Source organism: Vicia villosa, linkage group LG1 (assembly GCF_029867415.1).
Source record: "Vicia villosa cultivar HV-30 ecotype Madison, WI linkage group LG1, Vvil1.0, whole genome shotgun sequence".
Taxonomy (NCBI): domain Eukaryota; kingdom Viridiplantae; phylum Streptophyta; class Magnoliopsida; order Fabales; family Fabaceae; genus Vicia; species Vicia villosa.
The window spans coordinates 43,083,493-43,109,388 of record NC_081180.1 but is presented as its reverse complement, the minus strand read 5'-3'; the positions used below and the strand labels follow the sequence as shown (position 1 = coordinate 43,109,388).

Here is a 25,896-nt window from a genome sequence, read left to right as displayed (position 1 = left end):
GTGTTCACATCAGAGTATCATCACAATGCTTGCCTCTAAACCATCAAATTCTCCCATTGACCAAAATCATAAGCTCTCTTCGTGCACAAAAATACTCCCATTGACCAAAATCATAAGCTCTCTTCGTGCACGAACTCAAATGGCAAATGGCAGCCACATACAAAGAGAGGTATCAATGTTTGGTAGAAGAGTCTATTCATCTCTCCCATACACAACCAAAAATCACTTAAGTACTTTTGTTATATTGTTGGTGTAAATTTAATACTAGTATGTTGAATTATGACTGCTTATTTCCAAGCAAGCACTCCATCAAAGGAATTTAGTGTCAGGTTGATTCGTATCCTTTTGCAGTGTATTGTCAATTCTTTAAAGTCCAGTCTGATTCCATTTCTGTGTTTAAGCACAATTAATTACTTCAACGCCTAAAACTAGTGGTATCATGATTAGTGAACTCAATTGAAGCAAATCATAATCGTTTGATTCAGTTTTAAACAATCACTTCAATAAAAAGAACACGTTGCTGTAGTGGCATTTCCAGCATTATCAAAGATTCTGTGCCAGATTGATATGACCAATTAGTAGTGTTAAGCAGTAACAACATAATGACAAACTCTTTTACTATTAACAAAATGACAAAGAACTGGAAGCGCCATCGTCTTATAGTTTCGTAATTATCAGACTTACACAAAGGGAGAGGCAAAAGAGTAGAAAGCAAGAAATAACATGTGAATAAAACATTCTCTTCTCTATCAGTAATTAACAGTTATCATAATTAGCATATACATACATTACATAAAACTCGTCAAAAGCAACAACAAAGACGAAAGCTGCAGAAAATAAGAGTTACTCCAATGGCTTGCATGAGATGGAGAAGGAGAAGGAGGAGAGGTAGTTGTTGATTCCTTTTCCTGTGAGCAAGTGTAATTGCAGCGGCTCGGAGGAACAACTCGGTAAACGCCACTACTTGCGAGAATGTAAACATCTTTCTTGTTGTCTTGTCCAAATGAAAAGATGTATCCAAGAGCTGGAAGGGAGCTACTGGGTACTACGTCACATGGTATAGGCGAATTGTGTGCACAACTGAAAGGGATTCGGCTAGTTGTGAAATTTCCACTATTTTCAGGGTCTTCGGTCGCAGCCCAAACTGCGCCCGCGTAAAGATCAGCATACAGGTACCTGAAATGCATCAAAAGGTTTAAAAATCTTAGACGCAATAATAAGGGTTTTGATGTCTGTGTCATTGCAACACAGCGCAGTTTGTTGTCTGTTTGCCTTCTATTTTTATATATGAAAGTAAGTTGAAGGCCATAAAGGGAAAGATAAAGCTTATGTACCTTCCAAACATGCAAGGATCGGTCATGGATCGATAAACATATCCCCCGGTGATCGATGCGGATCCTTCATTCTTGTTTATTTGAGAATGGTTGTATCCTGCTATGGGGGCAATTGCATTTATAGATTTAATGGAGGTATTGCCTCCAGGTGAATCTGTAACAGTGAATGGATAGGGTCCTTCGTTAATTCGCCAGCCATAGTTTCCACCTTTTGTGATGAGATCCACCTCTTCATAAAGATCCTGCAAATCAATCATGTAACTATGAACATCGCATTTCACATCTATTGAAGTTCGCTAACAGACAACTTAGTTAATAATGTACAAAAATCGTGGCTAATGAAACTCAGTCGATGGTTAATGAGTTACTCAATCTTGGCGAATTCATTAACAAAAATCCATATGCTATTAAACCGAATTTTGAACGTCATTAACTTGCGTTGCAAGTTTCAAAATTCTCAAATGTAGAAATATCATTTCTGAAATTTAATTTGGTATAAGCATTCACATACCTGTCCAACATCTGCACAAAAGAAGTAGGAAGGTTTTTCCGAATCAAAGCTGCATCTCCAAGGATTTCTTAATCCTAAGGCCCATATTTCAGGCTCCAGATCTTTATCTTCACTGAATGGATTATCCTTAGGAATCGAATAGCTACCCCAAAGTCCAAGTTTACTAACTTGTGATGCACCTGACGATTCATAATAGATTTAATCGTCAAAAATAAGGGGTCAAAAAATACTATAAGTACTCAAAACTTTCCAATGCTCATAGTTTACCGATAAGTAAGCACGCTGCTCACTAACCTGCCCATTTATCAGGTCGCTAACTCGAGCGACCTGATAAATAAGCAAGTAAACTATGAGTCATATCCAACACTACATTAGGGTGTATTACTACTCACTTGGAATATTGTCGACATCAAGTCTCATAACCTTTCCGAGCAACGATTTCTTGTTTTGCGAAAAATTGTACGGATCGCCTGTTCCTCCTCCATCTCCCATCATGAAGTATAAATACCCATCATTAGGTCCGAAAAGTATCTGACCACCATGTTGAGATGTAAATGGGAGGCCCATGGTAAATATCCTTCTCACCTCAGTTGGTTTTGCACTTTCAGCCTGAAAAATCGATAACAATGATTAGATAGTTTTATTTTATCCGTTGAATTGAACTCGTTATAGAAACTATTATTTTATATATTTAGTTTCGAAATGCATACCGAGGATGGTTGAGATGCGGTTCCATTAGCGGTATATTCTGCGATAACAGTTTGGTATTGACACGGTTGAGCGCCGTTACTAGTACCTAGCTTTGATGGATCACAATTAACATTTGAATTACAAGAACACACTCCATTGCATCCAGACCATTTATCTTTATCGCAATTAAACGAAGCGAAGAAACGTCCGTTGTTTGCAAAATTTGGATGAAATGTCATTCCCATCATTCCAAATTGAGTATCAAAATAAACTTGATCAGTTAGATCAACAAAGGGACTTGACTCATCAAGCTCCAACTGTCCTCCTGATCCTTCTTCCGGAATAGTTGCCAACCAAACCTTACCCATTTGGCTCGAGAAAAACGCGCGGTTCGTGCCATCTGGATGAGCAACCATGTTGAGATAAGATCCATTTCCAATTTTCTCAAGGCACAATCCATGAGGAGGACTAATAGGAGTATCAGTTTTATTTAACGCGACAGGTTCACCCTCGAAGCATACTGATTCATTATTAGAGGCTCCTCCAAATGCATTGCAAAAATCAGCTTTCGACTGCCATAGTTCATTCAGTTTTGTTGCATTAGTATTAGCTGGTAATCCTCCTCCTTGACCTTGCAACGAAGACGAAAGCGGCGAGTTTATTATAGACACGGTTTGACATGTATTCCATACTTCAGAGCAGAAATCACGCACTGACGCCTTTGACTGCGAAGAATTTGCCGGAATTGCAGAATCGCAAAGCACGGGAACTGATCTTTGCGTAGATTGAACCGTAAACAGCTCCCCCGAAAAAGGGTCGCATTTCTGTAAACAAAACAAAGTTAGCTAGCTATATGCAACACAGAAGTCATGCCTTGAAATGAAAAACAGCGGTTACTAAATACTAACTAGCAGATAAACAGATAAACAAAACGTTACCGCGCAAAGTATCGATTTCAAAAGCGAGGCGCAGTCGGTATCAGATACATTCATGAGGTTGAATTGCTTCTGTATTTGTTGATCTTGTATGGAGTTGCAACAAGTACTTCCATTATAAGAACAAAACTTGAGTGTGGAGTTAAGGGTAAAGGGTGCCCCTATAAACAAAAAACACACATATACATCTATAATGAAAACCAAAAAAAAAACACAAAAAAGATTGAAAAAAAAGAAAAGATAGAGACATACTTGAATCAACACATAGAGGAAGTGAAGTTGAAGAGTCCAAAAGCAGAAACAGAAGACAGCAACAAAACAAGAAACCTATGGAAAGAACAGTCTTCATGGCTGGCGCCAAAACAAGTTCAATCTATGCTTCACTTTCACATAAATCTCAGAACATACTCCAAATATCAATTTCTAAATATAGTAATAAAATCAGAAGTCACTTTCAATCATCAATATATATTTTGATTCAACCCTATTGGTATGAGGGCTGTGTGTATGGCCCACAGACCTGGCCTTACCTTCCCTAGTTGACTTGTTGTCCCTTAAATATAGATAAGATGGCCAATGGTATGTGACAAAGACAAACTCAAGCGTCTAAAAACACAAGTGGGTGTATGTATGGTACTGGGAAATGGGAATACATGTGATGTTGGTTGGTTCATCAAAGCTTTATGTTATATTAATTAATGGTGCGCTATAGTTAGGTGCAATGAAATATTATATTATATGTTTGTAGAATTGTAGTACTGTTTTAGATGAGTTTCTAACTTCTAACCAAGCACTAGAAAAGCATATTCGTGTTCATATTCAATATTCAACTCATAGAAGAAAGGATCCACTTGGGATTATTGTAAAGTCAAATTACCATAAGTCAAATAAATTTTGACAAATATGTTTGTTTTTAAAAATTTTGAACAGAGATATAATGAGTCATATGTGTGCACGTTAGCAATGACGCGTGTATTGTATTATTGGCGAATATTGGTCTGGAAATGCTGGAAGTCAAAAATGTTTTGATATATTAAATTTTCAATGATAGAATGGATAAGCACTTTTCTAAAACATGATGCCAATGCTTCCAAATTCGGTTTGGATGAATAATCTCTTTGTTGCTTATCAGCTTATAAATACTGAAAGCCACAATTCAAACTGCACTCACCTCAACACACTCCCTCCAGCTTCGAATCTGAACATTCTCATGGAATTCTTTTGTTTTTGGAATGAAATGATGTTTAAAATATTAAAGCAACAGGAAAAAGCACTTCATTGTTTAAGTTGATTACCAGATGCAATCCTTGTAAGTACAAGTGAAATTGTTTCACATGGTATGCAAATCAAGACTCTTCGAGTAGTATAGTTGTTAAAGAAAAAAAGAATTCTTTATTTAATGTCAAATAAAATATCTATTTCAGAAATATGTAAAAACTATTTTTGCCACACTCAACGTTTTATGTCAATGCCTATTTTTGAAATTTAATTAATGGTCTAAAAATTGTGTCAAAAAAGTATAATACCCTAAAAACAAAGGCATAAAATTCTAAGCCAAAAACCCCAAATCCTAAAAACAATGGTAACATTTACAGTTGCGAACCGTTAAAAAAGTTCATCCAATATAAAACTACAATAACAGTGCACCAATTTTGTTGTAAAAAAACAGTGAACCAATTTAAAGAGAATATATGAATTAGAATCGCATGGGCTATCAAGGTATTAAATACTTTATCATTGAATACAAATTACTGTGCATATCCTCCCCGTTTAGTGACTCTGCCTATCACAGTGATCTCAACCATCAAGGGCACCAAGTGCTTTCATGTCCTCTAAGAAAGCCGAGTATGAGTCATCAATGCTCGGTGCTTTTGGAGCAGATGACGAGCTCACTGAGACTGGTTTTACAATAGTTGGCCCGGGTGGTGCAGAAACTGTCCTGGATGTTGATGTTGGTGTTGACACAGGCGGTTTTGGTTTTGTTTTGGTCATTGCAGTCTCCCTTCTCACCCGCACAGACGCAGGAACCTAGTAAAAAAAAACATGATCCAGACTAAATTAGAAGAATTACATAAACCAAAAAATTAACAAAAGCTGCCAGTTTAAGTTATCAGATAACATCTCATTAAGACAATTTGTCCTCTATGAGGAATTCCAATTTGTCCTCTGATAACATATCATATTCTGAACTTCTGATACAAACTAGAACCAACAGAGAAATAATAGAGTATAAGACATTTGCTAATTTAAGGAATCAGTCGGTATTATTCCTACTGTATAGAGCTAAGTTCTTACGGAGAGCTACTGATCTCAATTCATAATAAAATAACAGAATACTCAAAAGCACCTTCCTATTCTGCACTCGGACTCTTCAAACCGTAACCCTCAAAATCATGTAACCATTCATCTCACTTTTCTTCTCTCACTGCCAACATAGCATCTCACTCTATTTCTTTTAGAATAAACTTTCCAAATATTAAGCATGTGTGATACATGATGACGAAATGTTTCGGCCACTATTTTTGGGCCCAAAAGCTACCGTATACCCTAACAACTGTCAAGGACATAAGCCGTTGTTTAGTTTATCCACTTCTCTTTGTCATTAATGAAACCCTTTCACTCCCAGCAAATAAAGCAATTAGCTGTTTAAATTTTGTGTACTTGATAACGTGTCTGGAGTTAGGAAGTCTCGAAAATCTTGCATAGAAGCTACATTTCCCTAATATTGAAATTGTTTCTTTTAGATAGAAGCTAATACAAAAAAAATTGTTGTTTTCATGCATTACTACAAACAACACAATTGTTTTAATCTGGACTCAAATATTGGCATCAGAATGATATAGTATGTTGCCATTACCTTATTGAGCTGTCAGTAAAAAATATTAATATACATTACTGCAAGAAACTTTACTTGAAAAGGGATTATATTTCAAAGGTATGAGGAAGAATAAAATTCACGAGCTGAAATAAAAGCAAAGCTAAAATTAAGAAAACAAATTGAATCAACTTACCATTGATGTGAGTTCCGGAGTGTGCTGAGCTAATGGTCGTTTCACAACAGTAGAAGCAGCAGATTTAACATATGATGGTTTTTGAGGAGGTGGCCTAATTACCATATGATCCTCTTCCTGAAAGTTTGGAGGAGGGCCAGGTGGAAGTGGCGGTCTCATCATTGGAGGAGGTCCAGGTGGAAGACCATATGGTGGCCTTGGGATTAGGGGGACCATCATTCCAGGAGGAGGTGCCTGACCAGGAAGTCCCACCACAGGTAGAGGAGGCCTCATATCAGGTGGGGGTGGGGGTGGTGGGAACCGGGATATTCCAGGAGGCAATACATCAGGCTGTAAGGTTGGGATTAATGTGGCTCCTGGAACAGGAGGTTGTTGCCTTGGAGGAGGTGGTGGAGGCCCAGGAACCATTTTCTGGATCTCCTGGTTTGACAGAGAATTCCTGTTGTCAGTAGAAACCACAGCATCATCTGACTGAATGGCACTAGAACTTGGGGGCATACGACTTGGAGGGGGAGGAGGCGGAGGAAGCTGCACCTACAATTCAGAAAGAAAAAAAAAAGTTATTTCCAAAGACGTTTGTGGTAAGTATAATCATACAAGCCTGAGTTTCAAACTAAGAGCAATCAAATGTAATGTGTTCCCATTTGGGCATTTGGCAACCATTAAAAGTCTCTAGTGGCCAAAAATCAGGGGCATATGGTATACCTGAATGTGACATCAGATATCAGATATTCATATACAAACAAGAGAGAACAGCATACATTACATATCTATCCTTTTTCAGCTTGAGCATACTTTTAAATGTTTAAAACACTGAAAATTGGACTGAAACATACTAGCACATAAAGAAATAGACTTAAATTTGTTTGCAACCCTATAAAATATATAAATGTTTTTGGTGCTTCTAAAAAACTGATAACATACACATACTAATACTATTTACCATTATTATTAATTTGGTAAGCAAAAAAATACTTTCAAAAATATTTATTAAATATTCCCCGCCATACTCACATCCTAAATTTAAAAAAATATCAGCATCCCCATACTGAATCATTTTGGAATTAAAAAAATGCCCATGACAGCATCAACGATGTTCTAAATATTTAGTATATCTATAATTTCAAATCCTTTCATACTTATACAACCAGATAATGTCTTGAAAGATAAAGTCTAAGTCATTCAACTAAAATGAGCCTACCTGACCAGGCTCCTTGGAAGATAGATTATCTGGCAATGCAGATTGATTTTTTTCTTCACCTTCATTGGTGCCAGGTGGAGGCGGCTGAGACTGTTGTAGAGGTGGAGGAGGCGGTAAAGACCGATTTACAGTTTGTTCTTTAGGCGGAGGACCGGGAGGTGGAGGTGGCAAAGGAGGCAGAGGTAATGATGCAGGCAACCCAGCAGCAGGCTTTGGAGGCATGGGAGGTGGTGGAGGCAGTGGCAAAGATGCAGGTAAAACAGTACCATCAGCTGAACTAGCATCAGGCAGTGGTGGTGGTGGGGGAGGTGGAGGCACGGATAATACACCATCCTCAGACTCTATTGCTGAGGACGATGCAGCAGTACTTGATGAACCGTCAAACAAGGGAATTCTAGGTCCTGCAGTTCAGCATGAAAACTGATTAAATGAAGATGTTAAAACAATATCATTTACCAATACATTATTTTACCAGTCAAATATGAAAAAGAAGTTCAGCATACCTATAGACGATTTGAACATAGGGGGTTTCCCTGGCGGTGGAGCGCCGGTAGGATTTAAGGTAGGATGGTAATAAACAGAGTCCTGTAGCAAAAATCAGTAAGAAATTCAAAAAACCATTTACAACGCCTGGATAAAAATACACACAAGAACAAGTGAAAGGATACCTCTGGTTTTGGGTGATTAACTCTCTCTTCCTCTTCTGCGCTTGTTCTCCTTCGAGGAGGGCCCAAATGACTGCTCAAAATATATCCAAGTATTTGTAAACTACAGATAAACAAATAGAGCATAAATTTGTAATTGAAAATAACCCTAAATTTTTACCTGAACATCACAGGAGCCTCACCCTTGTCTCGCATTTTTTCTTCATATTCCTGTCCAAAATATATCAGATTTAGACAATCAATAGAAACTATTAAATAACATCATGCATACAAGGCACAAAAAACACAGGCAGCTTCAGCTACTAAAGCAATATAAATGACCAAAACAAGCAGCTTCAGCTACTAAAGCAATATGAAACCAAGTTCATGGCTCATTTCTATAAAGTAATGGGTTTTCCTTTTAGCAATCAAGACTTAAAAAAACTACATGGGTCTATCTGAAGTCAAAATTAACAGCAACGAATTACAAGTTTGTTTCAGTAGAAATTCATTACAGCCTACGACTACAAACGCACAACCTTTTACACTGGACCAAGAAAAGATCAACAACACTACCACTTACAGATTGTGATAAACCCAAAAGATCCCTTCAGCTACAGTTAGTGGAACTTGCCTACTGAGTAGAAGAATGGTACATCAACCAAGGTGCTTGTTACAGCTGGTTTTCAGAGTCATGTAATTGGCAACCACTCTATACGTGATAAAAAGAAGTTTCTTAATTATGTTGAAGAGAAAAGCAGGCACAGACAACAAGAAAAAATAAATTTTTGCATCACTACATGTGCTTGGTATATGCTTCTCTTGGTTATAAGGTTGTGATTCTTTTCATTCATTAACAATATCCCATTTCTGTCATATACTCTGATAAACCAAGCAGTGTTGCTATCAATTGCCGATGGAGGAAGAAAAAAAATTGTCTTTTAAAGCCGCCATTTTCACCATAAACGTCATGCCCTTTTTTCATAAATTGGCCACAGTGATTGGCAAAAAATCCACCATAGCCGCTATTTGAAAGTACTGACAAACTACCATTTAAAGGCAGTGATACACCTAAGAGGCAATGTTCCAGAGGGATGAAAGTAGCAACAACTTCGTATGTGATAACAATACGATAAAGAAAAGTGAGACTACAAAGAAAAAAAATTGCATCATAACAAAGTGATCAAGCACTCTGAATTATGATGTAACGGGCTAATGACTATTTTCAAATATAAATGCACCAGGATTTCCTTTACTTCTAAGGATATGGGAAAGAAGTTTGATAGGAAACCTTCTGCAAGTTGAGAGGATCAGGTTGTTGAAAAGTGCCAGCTCATCGAGAGAAAACAGTTTAGATATTGGCTTCAACAATCCAGCGATCAGTTTTCACTTATTTATTTATCTTTTTTAAATTCATGAAACAACATAATTTTGCACATTAACTACAGGAAAAGCTGCGAAAGTGTATGAAAAAACAAAGTGGCCCAACAAAACAGACATGTATGAATTGTTACCTTCCTCTTCTTCATGACAAGATTAAGTGTATCTTGAAGTTGCCTCTTCTTGTGCTTTCTTGCTTTATCCAAGGCGCCATCAGCCTCTGCCACAACCAACAATGTGTAAGTGGTTATCAAAAGGCAAATACTAGGGTAGGGATTAGGAGCAAATAAGAATACAAAATAAACTGGCAGGTTTTCTCTAATCAAACAGTTGTTAGCATGGCTATAGAAACTGCTTGATTCATACTCTGGTTTGTGCAAATTGATACAAGTCAGACACCCAACAATGTGAACTGGATAACAATTAGATAATGACTAAATTTTCCACTTGAATAAGAATTAAATTTGACTAGAAAAAGAATTCAATTCAATTATTTATTATGTTTAAAAGACATCAGGTGTTAATTTTAGACTAGTGAGTTATCAAATTTAAGTTTATAGAAAACAAAACCTCTGTTGTTTTATTTAAATTTACTTTCTATTCAACTCGTTAATCCAATTGCTGATCTTGCTATTTGTTAAATCAGTCAAAGAGAGTATCTCAAGCTTTACCATTATTACAAGTTATGTTACTTATTATTATGTTTTTCATAAATAGCTATTGATAGGATTTATGGTTCTCTAATATTAGCCTAGCAGTTCTATATTTCATTTATATGATTGCTTGCTCCTACTGTCTGTAAATTAGTTCTCATAAGTTCACATATAGAAAAGTTTGTTCAGACCATGACAACTACTAGATATATGACGGAGCAGTCCTTTTCAATGCTCAAAAAACATATTGCCAACAGCAATAAAGTAGTTTGGTGGTTTAATGAGAGGAACATAAGCATTTGCAAGTTCGAATGCAGCTGAAAACATTTCTACCAACTAATTACTAGCATTTGGGTTTAAAACAAAATGGCAATACAAAAGAGATGAAACTGAAATCCTACTTCCTTCCAATAAAACATGACTTACTCATCATTTCCAAGTTATCAATCTGCTTCTTCAGCTGATCGGGATCTTTCTTCAAGATCCCCACCTCCCTCACCTTCTTTCTTTCTTTCTTATTCTATAAATCAAAACAAAAACAACAAAAAAGTATAACCATACTAACATGAGTACAACACAGCAGAATAATACAAAGCAAGAATGCTGATTTTAAGTAGAGCAGAAAACTAAATGATTAGCCATATATTTGGTTTTGCGGTGAAAAAATTTGATTGAGTGAATTGATTCGGTAAGTTAAAAGTGAGTTGAATGTAAAGTGATTAATGTTTGGATAACTTAATGCAAAATTGAATTGAACTATAAAAATCAAAAATCATCTTGAACTCAAAAGCTTCAAGTAGAACCAATTCTACTTTACAAGAACCAGACACCTTAAAATCATTTCAAAATTAATTCTACACCTCTAGAATTGCAATTCTAGACCGCAAATTTAAATTTAAAAAAAAAAAAAACTATTTGGAGATTTCAAATTTACAATAAACACACTCACATTAATTAATTGAAATATGCTATGAATAAATTAGGTCATAAAGTAGAGAAAATAATGAACAAATTTACATTAAACCCAAAGGAATTAAAGGAGAATGGTAGAGAAAGTGAAAAATACAAACCCGTTTCAATTCCTTCTTGCGAATCTCCTTCCGATAAGCATCGGTAGGGTTCATAACCTTACCACCCTTCGTCGTCTTCATTTTGGAAGACTGAAAACCCTAACTCTCTCCCTTTCAGAATTGTTTCTCTTTGAAAATTGAAAGCTCTATCTTTTATATATTTTTCTTTGCGATTTCAAATTGAGAGTGAAAACGGGAGAGGGTTGTGAAGAAGATAACAGTCGTGAAATTTGTATGTGTTGTTGTTATTGTTTTCCTATACGTTCTTCACTGGAATGTGATTCTTCGTGTTCGCCCGTGGAGAAAAACCACCCAGACGATACTTAGAATGAGATCCGGCCCAACTTTTTTGGCATGCTATTGTTGGGCTTGTTGGGCCTACTATTATCCTTTGGAAATTTCTTTTCCCACCCTTTAATGAGAATTTATCTTTCCACCCCCAAATTATCCCTCACACCCCCAAAAAGCATAAAAAGACACAAATGTCCATATAAAATCATTTATCACTTTTTTTTTAAAATCTCGGTTTTTTTCAAATTCTTGGGGGATACCGGAAATTTGAGGAGCTTACCGGAAATTTCGCGAATACATATAAGTTTCTGGTATTTTTAGGAATTTTCCGGTACTTTTTACCGGAAATTTTGAAATTTCTGGTATCTTGTCCAGTACTGGAAATTTTAAAATTTCCGGTAACTTTATAAATTCTTCAAAATACCGTAAATTTTGAAATTTCCAGTATTTGATCTAGTACCGAAATATTTGAAATTTCTGGTATTTTTTATTTTTTTTAAATTCTTTTTTATTATATTTTTAATTTAATTGTATCTAATTCGGCTTTATTTGTATTATGCAGACATTATGGCCAATCAGGAGGATTCCAAAGCATGCATCAACATCAACAGCAAAACATAAGTTTCATATTCAAACAAAATAAGACCCCAAAAAACCCTAGCCAACATCAAAAGTAAAACATTACTTCTTTAACGTTATCCAAGATAACTGAACTCTCCCGGAGCATAGTCGACCAACACATTACCATGTGTTGTATGATGAAAATAGATTCAGTGCAGAATATCTACAAAGTTTTACTAAAACTTTGTAGCTGATCTGCACTGGATCTATTTTCATCATACAACACATGGTAATGCGTTGGTCGACTATGCTCTGGAAGAGTTCAGTTATCTTGGATAACGTTAAATAAGTAATGTTTTACTGTTGAGCTAGGCTTTTTTGGAGGCCTTTTTGTTTGAATATGGATTAGAACTACTAGTCTCATCGATCTCAGTTTGAGACACTTTTGATGTCGGTGTTTTTATTAGGTTGATGTAATTTTATTTTTATTATGTTTGACATTATTTGTAAGATTTATAAGATGTTTTCTTTTCGTGTACTATATAGAAGATTACATTTACATTACACTACTATGATATATTGTGCAAAATTCATGATTCTTAATTGTTTCAAGCAAATGAATACACCATTAAAAGCGGAAAAATTATGATTCTTTTTTGCTGTATAATCTTTTTGGCTAGTACATGTTTCAAGTAGATAACGAACATCAAATGACAAATAACAAACAAACATGGATAACAAACATCAGATGACAAACAACAAACAGGCATAAACAGTACTCTGAACACATGAAAACCTAGGCACTACCAGAAGACTCTGGACGAATAAGACACTTCATTATGTCGTCAATGGATCTTTGGATTTGCGCATCCAATTCGATCGGACCTTTAGTTATCCTACGGCGAAATGATTTCCACATGGCCTTCACATTTTCATCATTCTTCAACTCGATTAAGTTGTATCTCACCCTTCCATTTGTATCAATCCAATCCTCCCGAAACTCAATCTTTGTCACCCTTCTGTTATCAGAATCAGGCAGCAAATTATTCAACATTTCCTTCAAGGTGGCAAAGGATTCAGGCCCATCTGGAATCTTGGTTTGACCAACAAGGTTGCGGCCATTGAAGTACACTTATACATTGATAAAATACTGAGGAAGAGGCATTTTGTTGAAATGATGTGTTATCGCATAACCCTAACACCCCTATTTATACAAAATGGTGGTGCATTCTAGACCACACAAATGTGTCGGTGCAATCAGGACCCTCAAAAAGTGTCGGCAAAATCTCAACCGTTTAAAAAAACAAAAAATTGAAACATACCGGAATTTTAGTTTATTTAATATTTTCGGTATACCGGAAATTTGAAAATTCCGGTATACCTGAAATTTCAAAATTCCGGTACCTGAAATTTCAAAATTCCGGTTAACCGGAAATTTAAAATAAACTAAAATTCCGGTATGTTGTACTGGAAATTTAAAATTAACTTAATTTTCGTTACTTTTTAACGAAAATTTTGAGGTGCATACCGGAAATTTTGTTTGGAAATTCTTTGGTTTTCAAATATTTTTAACAGGGGTAAAATTGGAATAAAAAAATTTGGGGGGGTGGCAAGTTAATTGAAGCAAAAGACGAAGTTTTTTCATAGATGTATCTCCGAAATGGGTCCTTTTTAGGCACATGCGTCTTTGAATTTGGTCATTTCTTCTACAGAATTTCTAACTAATGTCTTTTTTTAGGAGAATGGATGCAAACAACAAAATGAGACTCAATCATGAAACCATAACTGTGTGCGCTCGCTAGGAGATGGCTCTTGAAAATGAGCAGGCTAGAGCTATGAAGGAAACCGTTCCTAGGCCTCATGACGGGGAAGCGTCGAGTTATAGGAGTCGCCTCTCACATGGCTCCTCATCCCAGGATCACGTACACTAAGAGGAAGCCTCTACTGCACGTAATGATCTCCTTCCACATGCAGACTCTTACCCATTATGGTCCATTGATAGATCATTATTGATACATTATGGAGATTGTGTTGCTCCACATGTTTGGGTCGGAGAGGTATATTTGTTAACGGTTGTTATTTTTCTATTTTAACCAAATTCAATGCAACCGATATTATTACATATATTATTTTTAACAGGAACACGGTTTTTTGAAATCTGTTAACCATGCAGAAAGATTCACAATCTTTATCAGCCTAAGGATGAGTGTTTCCAAAGTGTCATCAGATACTCTGATCTTGTCAGTCTGTGTTCTTTCGGGTAAGCAACCATCAACCATGACATGCAGGGGGATTATGCAGAGATATGACATAAAGAAACATCATCTTTCCACTTCCCTATTTACGAGATGACGATTACTCTAGATGATGTCGCTTTTCGTCTACATTTTCCCATCAGGGGGAGTTACTTGATCATTCTAGGATCAAACACGATGAGACCCAGAAGATGATGGTGATTTATTTGTGTGTTGACCTAACCCTGAAGTAGTGTTAGAACATTAGAGGTGCTCATGCTAAATTTTCATTCTTTAAGGAACTTTATAAAGAAAACTTGGAGTTGGTCGAGGAAGTCGGCGGTGAGGAACTACAAGTTACCTACCATCAGAACTATTCCTTGAGGTGTTTCTTCCTATTCTTGGTTGGCACTTTCGTGTTTATGGACAAAAGTGCAATCTACGTAGATGTGACATACCTTAAGTATTTCATCAACTTAGCGGACATTCATGAGTCGAACCAGGGAGTTACGTGTTCTCCTTGGACAACAAAGTAAATGACAGTTTCTTGCAACCTGGTAGCGGTAATTTGCATAGCCACCATTAATTTAAAAACAACTTTTTTACACTTGTTAGAAAAAATTTCTTATTGATTTTTAGATATGTATGATAACCCACTTTCACCGTATACACAGGTTTAGTCGTGTGTTAGGGTATAATAAGGATTACCTAGATGCTTGCATGTATTACCCGTGTAGAGGAAATGATGTTGTGCGGCTATTCCGTGTGTATATTGATAGGACTTAGCATGGTGACATCGACTGGACATCATACGCCACTCACTGAGACACTATTCCTTTCGACCATATTTCATATTACTCCAGGTGAATGGCATGTGGGAGTAATTTGATGTATAGGTATCTGCTAGAGCGATGCATGCGTCGGTTTAGATTTGTGCAGATCATTTTGAGATCACCCTTCGTGGTTGATCCTGTCAGCATCGTCCATAGAGATCTTAATGACTTACTAGCGGATTAGGAGAGTCATATGGTACCAGAGGAGTATCAGAGTATGTCAGCCACAAGTCAGTGGTATTATGCTGAGGGTTACATGAGTTGGTTTTATTTTGTGTCACATTTTGTCATGATACCAGACACTATCGAACGTCCACCTAAGCCTGCTCATGAGGATATTCTGGAGAATGAGCAGCTAAGGGATGACCATATCGTTGATGTGTTGCTGATCTGTCAGAATATTATGCGGATTACAAGAGAGTGCATAAAGTCTGGGCTATTTGAGAGAGATGACAATGATACAATTACCCTAGCACGTTCCATTCTTACTGAGGTACAAAATGCCTTGGGTTACCTACGGTAGAGGAGGAGTTAAGGGTTAGGATTAGACATATACAATAGGTTATGCCTTTTTTGTATTTTCGGATGTTTTACCTATATTTTCCATACACTTTGAGAACTATGTTTGTAATATTTTGAGATGTTTTTTAAATTATTAATGTATTACCCTATTTTGAAATGTTAATGGTCGAATCAATGCATGCAGGGATGTTTTTATGAATGCATGTCTGAAATAGGAATTTTCGGAGATGCATCTCAATACACCCCAAAAATATTTGCAGATACATCTCTGAACCAAATTTTGACAGAAATGATTCATGGTGCGTTTGGAGATGCATCTTCAAAAATTTATGAGAGTGTTTTTTGATTTTTCAGATGTGTGATTCACATAGCAAGAGTGCTAAAATAAATTTCCTATCCTTTTTAATTGGGGAATTGTTTCTCCGAGTGGTGGAGAAACACCTTTTTGTTTTGGGAATTGTTTTTCCCACCCTAAGTAGTGGAGAAGTACTCTAAGGAAATTCGAAAACACTCCTATGAATTTATAAATGCATTTTCGAATGCACCTTTTTCATAATAAATACATGTGTAAATGAATCAAACCTCTATATTTTTCTTTAAACTAGTCCAGAGATACACTTACGTATTCACCTATACACACCTCATGTGACACTAGATACAAGACTGTTAACCATGACATGTCAGCGGATTTTTTAGAGAGATGTCATAAAGAGACATCATCTTTCCCCATCCCTCTTGGTGAGATGATCATCACCCTTGATGATGTCTCGAGTCTCTTGCATCTTCCGATTAGGGGAAGATTACTGAACCAATCTTAGATTAACAGTGCCAAGACACTTGATTTAATGGTGAATTTATTTGGAGTTGACGCGGGTGACGCCTGAGAGGAGCTTGATTCCATGAGATAATGCCATGCCCAATTTTCCTACTTGGAAGACCTGTACAAACACCACATGGTTGCGGTAATGGAGGTTGTAGGTGATGATGAGCATGTTTTGTTCCATAGGCAATATGCGTTGATGCCATACTTCATATACTTGGTTGGCACAACAATATTTATGGACAAAGGTGTAGCCTACATTGATGTAGTCTACGTGACATACTTCATTGATTAAGAAAGTACCCACGAGTACAACTGATGGCCGCGTGTTTGATTTCTTTGTACTTTAAACTAGGTGAAGCTTATATTGGGAAGACAGTCAAGATAATTGAAAGTTATGTAAGTTCAAGAGTGCGTCTAAGAGGGGGTGAATTAGGTACTTTAAATATTTTTCAATTTATGTGATGAAGATGATTATTTTTCTGGTTTATGGTGATGTTATCAGAGTAGTAAGTGCATAAAAATAAATAACACAAGGATATATCTCGGTTTCCCTTACAATCTGAGAGTACTCTAGTCCCCTTTTAACACAAAAGAGATTTTACTATTGTAGAGACTTGTACAAAACAAACACAATCACCAAGAACAATTCTCTTACGATCAGCCAAGTTGAAATTAGAATAAACCTCTCAAACTCAACTCTCTTGCTTCCAACAATCATGGATAACAAGGATACAAACCAACCAAGTAGAACAAGAAAGCAATCATTTCCTTTCTACTCTAAGTTATAATTTAAACCAAAACCATATAAAATTCAGCAAATAAAACAATAATTAAAATAATCGTTTATCCCCTCGAATGCTACGTATCAGAGCGACCACCGACTCAACTCACAACGTCTAAATCTTCATCAAGCTATGACTTGCGCGTTACCAGTATAAAGGTAACAGCGAAACAAAAGAAAGGGGTGAGATATCAAACAATATAAATAGGGTGATGATAAATAATATATATATATATATATATATATATATATATATACGGTTCAAGTCATAATAATCATCACTTTGTGGTATAATCATTATCGTCTAATTTACTTCACCGTTTTAAATTAAAACAACACACGTCATAGTATCTCACATAATTCATATTCATAATACACAACGATGCACATAAGTTCGCGTATCAAATCACATAAACTCATAATCACACAAATATAATGCGACTCTAACAAATGCACATGCATGTGGTACCCAGGGCTTCAGACCCCATCGCTAATTGCCAATAAATAGAGGCATCAAAACAGACATAAGCCTTTGTCGCTGTTTGCCAATCCAGGTCGTCTCTAAAACATGTAAATCATGAGACACTGATGAAATTCAACAAATCACAAACATCACAGAACAACGTCGTGAGGCATACGCCTATATCACAAATAATTACCAATAATTAGAGGTAATTTCATCGTCACATTATTTCTTGCACTTCGCAAATATTCACAAGATGGTAACTTCACATCGTCATTGGCCATAGGCCTACAACTTTGCGTCAACACATCACAACAAATCCACAACAACATAAATCAGTACAATTATTTCACGACAATTCACAAAAATAGCGTCATCACAATATCGCAATACATCATCGTAACAAATCATCGACAACAAATCGGCAGAATTAATCTAGCGGTAATTCACATATTTTCAACAAGTGTTCAAAAGTACTTTATTGACAACTATTACCTATAAGGATAACTCTTATGAACCTAATTGGCTAATGGTCTGACTCAAGTAATAATAAAACAACTCTAAATGATCAAAAACCTTCCATTTTAAATTTACAGTTCATCAGATTTAACTATAAACATCTCATAAGCAACTCTGACAACCCTATTGATAACTCTAACAGAAATGAAAATCACTTAAGTTAGCCAAATAATTCAAATATTATCTCTTACTCAAAATTCCTAAAAATATTATTATTATTAATTTTATTATTATTATTATTATTAAACAAGTAATTTAATTTACGCTACAATAACGTATTGTTTCTAAACATCTAAGCCTAAGTGTCATACCCCAAAATTTGCCTTCCATATTCCATTTACAATAATTTAAAGTTCAAGATTCAATTCCAAAGCCTTGCTCAAACAATCCCAAGATCCACAGTCAACTGATTCAAACCTGAAGGTCAACTACAATCAAAGCATGATTCAAACTTATGATCATTGGTCAAACATCGAGCATAGAGGTGCATAACCATCATTTGATCAAAGATTGATCATGATTCCATTAATAGAAACTCAGAGATGAACAAATACAAAAAGGTTCAAATTAGGGTTTCTTTAGGAGAAGGTCAACCCAACTTTGACTGGGCATAACTTTCACATGGAACATCAAAAATTCCCCACTCAAAGCCTATTTGGAAGGAAATTGGATTCTCTACAACTTTGTGTCTCACAAGCCAAGGCTAGAAATGCTTCATTTGAGAGGTACAAAGCAAAAGATTACAGGTCATTTTCAAGCATCCTTCAAAAGCAGTTTTTTGTCAAAGGGGATATGATCAAGATAAAAGCTCCAAATGTAAAATATGTTCCAAAGTGGCTTATAGAGGACCTCTTGAGGTTTCCAAAAAGTCTTAGAACTCCCTCATAGCTAAAAAATTGAGTGAGATATGCTTGATCAAAGTTGAACAATTTTTGGAGGCAAAATGTGAAATAAAGAGGGTTCAAATTGGAATATTTTGCAAATGGGCCTATGTTTTATGACTCAAACTTGATCCACAAGATGCCCAAACCATAATCCACAAATTTCACCTTTTATTTTATTTTATATGATTTTTTATTTTATTTAAAAATGATATAAAATGATATAATTGAAGAAAATCAAATATTGTGTCAAAAATATTCACATAAACCACTTCCAATCAACATTTATGGCTAAATATAATATATTTTCGTGGATTATTGATTGAGGAAGGAATTGATACAGTATTGGTTCAAATATAGCAAGTTTTCATTCAAGAGTAAAGTGAATTTCTCAAATTTTGCAAGATTGGATTTAGGAGGCCTTTGGACTATTTTCTTGACCTAATTGGTGCCTCTATAAATATATAACATAATGCAATGGAGTAGGGGACGAATTTCTGAAGGGAGGCATACTTGCAAGAACCAAAAAAACCACTAAAGAACTCAAAATCGTTTTCAAAGAATTTGTGGCTTTCAACAAGAATTGAAGGTTGCAAAAGGATCACTGGAGGATTTGGAACGTGTCTGGATACTAGCATAGCATCAACAACCCCAAAATTGTCTCCGATTTGTCAAAGTAAGTCATTCTGAAACTTGAATCGATTGGCACGATGTGAGCATGTTTATGGCGTTTTAATTGTATGTTATGCATCATGTGATTGTTATGAACGTTTCTTGAAAGTTAATTGAATTTCTGGGCGGGTTCAAGGTTGTTCACCATGGAAGGCCGTTAGGGTTCTTGAGGGCGTGCAATTGGGGCTTTCCGTTAGGAGTTAAATTAGGGTTAATTAGTGGTATTATTGAATTCGCATGGTGAAAATAAGGGGAATAAGATGGGTGCGCCAGATTTATATGTGTTCAGGTGTAGTTCGCTATTTTCCAGGCTTGTTGGCTACGAACGGAATCGTAGCAAAACCGTAGCTGATTTTGCAAAGAAATTCAGGTCTGGGGGAGGAAGATGATGGCGTGGCGTTACGCCATTGGCCGGTTTGAAATCTCGCGCGCTTTTCAATATGTCTTCTTATGTTTTTTATATTATGTGATGAACATGTTTTCTTAACGCGCATGGGATTTGGTTGGTTTGGCAAGGGTAAGTGTTATCAAGGGAGAGGGCGTGGGTTCGAACCCCGTCTGTAACACCCGGAATTTAATAATTTATTTAATTAAATTGTATAAGGAAATTATTTGTTGGAATTAGTCGAAGTTATAATTATTGGCATTATTATAAGAGGCGTAATTGGAATTATACGTTGTGTTGGGCGGATAAATTAATGATCGAGAAATTAGTCGGTTTAATCGGAGAATAATATTAGAGATAATATTACTATAATGGACTATTATTAATTTAAGTTGATTTAAGCCGTAGAGAATGATATTGAATATGTTGAGTTGGTGGTTCGGACGATTTATTTTATAGTCGGTAGTTAGTCAATTTGGTGGAGAGAAATAATAATAGAATTAATATTATGGATTATGAGAGTGTTTTATTTAAGTGGGCTTAGACGTTGCGTTGGTGATAGCAATCACGGGGGTGTTAATTAGTAAGCCCAAATGAAGATTATAATTATAATAATAATTATAATAAAATAAAGGAAATAAGAAGAGAAGTTAGGTCTCAGTAGACGTGGAGAAAGAAGAAAAGTTGGAGAAAGAGGAGAGGTGAAGAAGAGAGCCATGGCGGAAGAGAAAAGCTAGAGGAAGTCCAATTTTCGTAGCAAGTTTCTACAGTGAGACACCTTAGTAAAACGGACGTTTCTCCCAATCCAACCGTTGGATCGTCGCGGTTCTTGGACACAATGTTCCAGACTCGTAGAGGTAACTTCTAACCGGAGCGATTTTCGTTTTGATGATTTTAAGTCCGTTTGACAAAGCGATTTCCGAACAGGTTTTTGGTGCGTCTCTGCATGTTGTTAGAAAAGATTTTTCGGAGAAGAGTTGGAAGCGGCGGCATAAGCTATGGCAACCGGGAGAGTAGAGCAATCTCATATCCAAGGTAAGGGTGAGGTTCTAGCTCTATAAACGGGATTATGATGAATGATATGTGGGGGTTATGATTGTATGGATTGTCTCTATTTTGTATGGTTGTTTGTATCTTTGAGATTGAATTTTGTTGATGTTGAAATTGATTGATGTCTGTGAATAAGGTTATAAAAGTTCAATCAATTGTTGTGGGAAAATAACCTAGGGTTTATAATTATTATTATTGAGGAATTAAGTGCAGAAAAACGGATTAATGTTGGTTGAGTATAACTATTATAGTGCTATGTCTCTGTGTTGGTCGAAATTGATTTGCAACTGAATCGAAGGAGGAAAATTGAGTTTTTGGGTTGAGTTATAGGGATTTGGTACGCTGGGGTTTGAGATTTGGGATCAAAATCAATGTGTTAAAATTCATGTTTTATGATTCCAATTCACTATTATATGTTAGGTATGAATGAATATGCGTTTGTTTTATGAAAAATAATTGAATTGGTTGGATTTTAATGGAAAAATGCATAAAACCCGTAGCTGTTCCTGGGCAAAAATCTAGTTTTGGAGAAAACTTCAAAAATTCATATCTTTTGATCCGTAAGTCCGTTCGAGTCCCCGTTCGAAGTGCTAGAAAGCTAATAATGTGTATTTTCTTATAAAAATAGTTACATGTTCTGGAAATAAAATTTAATTGATGTGTAATGAAGTTTTGTTGTTTCGGTGTATGATACCGGTGTTTGCGCTTTCCGAAAACTTAGAAAATTCATAACTTTTGACTCGGGTGTCCATTTGACGTGCCGTTTGGACCTTTGAAGAGCTAAAATTATGTTCTATCTTATAAAAATATTTTCAAACACAGTAGATGAATTTTGTTGAATCGATATACATTTTCGTGTGTAATGTTGTGTAATTGTCGAACCGGGTGTACGCTATTAATCGTGTGCATGTTGTATGAACTTGTGTGATTGAATTGCATGTTGTATGAACTTGTATGATTGAATTGCATGTTGTTACTTCTGTTGTGTTGTTGTTATTGCTATAAGTTGTTGCTTCATACAATTTGTTGATATAAGTTGTTATCGATATGTTGACTAAGTTGTAGGCCTATGGCCAGTGTTGAAGCGACGTTGAGTACCTCTAATGTTGGTACAGTGTTGAATTGTTGTCGTTGTTGTTGTTGTGACGTTGTGGTTGTTGTTGCATGCATACATTTGCATTCTTTAAGTTGGCCTTGATGGCACCACGTTGAAAAGTTGAAGGCTTATGCCTCGGCCTTAATGGCACCACGTTGAAGGCTTACGCCTTGTTGAAATGCCTCGATAACCTGGCATATGTTTAAGTTGGGAGTTTTACTCCAAATGGTACCACATGCATTTGCACAGTTGAGTCGCATTTGAAGTTGTTGTTGTTATTTCGTTGTTGTTGTTATTACGTTGTTGTTGTTGATATAAGTTGTCGTTGTTGTTGTTATAAGTGGTTGTTGTTATTAAGTTATGATGATTTAAATTGTGAAATAATTATTATAACTATTGTTATAGTTGTTGTTGCTAATTGTTGTTACTAATTGTTGTTATACTTGTTACTGAATATTGTTATCATAATTGTTGTTGGTAAATAATTATTATAACCGTTGTTGCTATTTGTTATTATAACTGTTGTTTGAATAAGTATGAAGTGGTGATATTCTATGATCTAATCTTAATATATTATTTATCATACGCTTGCTTATATTGTTGGATATCTCACCCCTTCTGTAATGATGTTACCTCTATGGGTAATTGAGCAGGTACTCAAGAATAGTTGTGGAAGTGAAGTAACTTTATGAAGTCTTTAGTTACTGTTAGTTCGAGTTGGTCTTGCTCTGATACGTAGCACTCGGGGGATGTTTATGTGTTGTTTCTAAGTTGTTGTTATTACTAATTGTTGAATAATTATAAATTGAACGATGTTTTAGTTGAATAAAGTTGCTAACTGATCTATAAGTTGGAAGTTGTAATTCTGTGGTTTTAATATTAAAAAGGTTGTTATGTTCCTATGAATAAATATGTTGTGAGTTGTTCAGCCGAATGCTATGTATCATATTAAAAGAAATACAGGTTGCTTTGTTGTTTTATGTTGAAATGTGACATCCTGTTATATGTTTGAAAATTTTAGCACTCTGATTTTTAATATAAATGTCGGGTAGAAAATTGGGTGTTACATTAGTGGTATCAGAGCAGGTCGGTCCGTCCGGCCAGAGTCGTCTAATGTTGTTTATTCCTCGGTACGCGGCAAGTGTGTGAAACACTGTCAGTACTTGTTGTTTTCTGGTTGTTGCAGGTATTAGTTTGAGCGAACTGGGGGAGAAGTGTTGCTTCTCATATGTGTTTTAGTTGGAAGTTGCAGAAAGGATTGTTATCTTGGTGTTTCGGAAACTGAAGTTCACCGAAAGAATTGGCTCTCGAGTTATAAAAAGTTTGGGAGCGAGGAGTTATGTTAAGGACTATTTGGAAAGTGATTAAGTTGAAGAGAATGAGTTTTTGAGTGAAATTTCCGTAAGCAAAACGCAGGAAAAATTTCTGAATCATTGTGAAACTTCGAAAATTCATAACTGGAGTTCTGGACGTCCGATTTGAGTCACGTTTGAAGCGTTGGAAAGCTAACGAGATTAATTTTCTTATAAAAATAGTGGCAGTATCTGTAACAAATTTATTGGTGGCAGGATTATGTTGGAAAGAAATGAAATTATCCATTTGAGTAGATATCGTGTCAACTGTTGACGAAGGGACAATGATTAAGTGTAGGATTATTGTAGATCTTGTTATGGATTGTTAGTAAGTAATTATAAGAGTTGTTGCAGTTGTTAGAAGTACAAAGAGTATAACTTCAAGAATGAGGAGTGCTGATGATGATAGCACAAAGGAAATTTGTCCTGATAGTATCACAAGGCGTGTGGTAGTATGAAGTCGTAAGACGTCGGTGTTAGCGGATTCAGATGGTTTTGCAGATGTTGAACTATGATGCTTTTGGTGGTGTAAGTGCAATTTCTGAAGGAACATTTTGTAGTTGGTAATAATGGTTATACTCCATTACGATTGTCGGATATTTATTGACAAATTAAGGACTTGATCACCCTTAATCTCTTGTTGATAGTAGACGGAATTGTATTGGATGTTATAGACTTATTTTACTATCTCGATGATGCAGAAAGAGGTTAATGTTGAGGAAAAAAACTAAGGCTCGGGTAAAGCTTGTAAATTATAAGTTGATAGAGACTCTAATGAGTGTAAACTCGGTTTTTTGAGGCGAACTGACTCCTTGCTCTTTTTTTTTATTATTTTTTATTATTTTTTTGCAAGAGTCGCCACCGACTTTTATTTTATCCAAAAAAGGAAAGGCATAAAAGAACAGGAAAGACCTTTTGACAGATTTTGGGTTCGGGGGGTTGGTTATACAAAGGGAAGGTTTTAAGCACCCTTTGTATCCATGGTTATCCATGGGCTCTTAGTTTTGCTTAGATCACTTTTGCTCTTGTTTGATTTTTAAAATAAGCTCGGCAAGACATTAAGCCTTGTGCCTACATACCTCCTCGGTGCAATGGAGAAGTCAGAGCTAATGTAGTTCCGCTTAAAAGGAAAAACGGTTTAAAAAAAACGAATAAACACTTTATCATCGTCGGAGAGAAATACTCGGCCATTGATCTTGAGCATGAGAACAATGAGTTCTTTGCATCGCTAATGAAAGAAGGGCTCCAACTCGGATAAAATCAACGAGTATGCCACTAGCTCTCTCACGCAGAAAAGATCTCATTATATCAATCAATTTCAAAATCGTGGGGTATCGCAACTCACTACAACAATTAATCGTGTCTAAACTTTTGCAGAAAAGCCACTAAGGGCAAAAGACATTTTTAAGAAAGGTTTTAAAAAAAGGTTTTACAAACATAAGAAGATTTTGGAAAAAAAAAGGAAGAAGATTTTGAAAATATAAGAAGTGGAGGAGATGAAGAGGCTAACCTAGTGCATAAAATAAAAGTTTAAGGAGAGAAAGATCTGACCAAAATAAGAAACCAACAGTTGACCGACGCATTACCACTTGGGGATCCAGATGAACTTATTATCTTTAGCACCACTTTGCATTAAGCACACTAAAATTTTGATGAAAATCGGGCAGAGTAACGGCTGTTTTCGGGTAAAATCCTTATCTCAATGCCTTGGAATTAACCATCAAGGACTTTCAAGGAAATACCTGCATACGCAAACAGACAACAATCCAATGCCAGACAGAACAACCACAGAGTAATAACAGAATAAGGGTCCAGAGGCACTAAGTCCATAAGTCCGAATCTCCAAAATGCTAGGGATAGTAACCAGTAGTCCAAGAGAGAACCTTAAGCGTTTTTTAGATCTTTGTTGTTTATTAGTGTTTTAGCATAAAAGTAAAGTATGGTCCAAGTGGACAAAAAGAAAATAGCGGAAACATAAACATAGCGTCCAAATGGACAAAGAGA

At 35.9% G+C, this 25,896-nt stretch overlaps 2 protein-coding genes across 3 annotated transcripts; both read right to left on the bottom strand.

Moving 5' to 3' along the window:
* Window positions 1–641: 641 nt before the first annotated feature.
* On the bottom strand, window positions 642–4,191 carry LOC131635722 (HIPL1 protein-like). The gene is made up of 7 exons (XM_058906369.1): window positions 3,723–4,191; window positions 3,474–3,631; window positions 2,556–3,359; window positions 2,238–2,454; window positions 1,846–2,024; window positions 1,335–1,576; window positions 642–1,176 (listed from the first exon to the last, which is right to left on the bottom strand). The coding sequence occupies exons 1-7, from the start codon at window positions 3,817–3,819 to the stop codon at window positions 789–791; spliced, it is 2,085 nt and encodes a 694-aa protein (XP_058762352.1). The 5' UTR covers window positions 3,820–4,191; the 3' UTR covers window positions 642–788.
* Window positions 4,192–5,014: 823 nt separating this feature from the next.
* LOC131635729 (protein EARLY FLOWERING 5) lies at window positions 5,015–11,743 on the bottom strand. 2 transcript variants are annotated; one of them, XM_058906374.1, is made up of 9 exons: window positions 11,430–11,743; window positions 10,786–10,879; window positions 9,841–9,926; window positions 8,508–8,557; window positions 8,351–8,420; window positions 8,186–8,267; window positions 7,683–8,083; window positions 6,482–7,015; window positions 5,015–5,498 (listed from the first exon to the last, which is right to left on the bottom strand). In XM_058906374.1, the coding sequence occupies exons 1-9, from the start codon at window positions 11,508–11,510 to the stop codon at window positions 5,268–5,270; spliced, it is 1,629 nt and encodes a 542-aa protein (XP_058762357.1). In that variant the 5' UTR covers window positions 11,511–11,743; the 3' UTR covers window positions 5,015–5,267. The 2 variants fall into 2 exon arrangements, with proteins under 2 accessions (XP_058762357.1, XP_058762362.1); XM_058906379.1 differs by lacking the exons at window positions 9,841–9,926; window positions 10,786–10,879; window positions 11,430–11,743 and adding an exon at window positions 8,910–9,807.
* Between the last annotated feature and the right edge of the window lie 14,153 nt (window positions 11,744–25,896).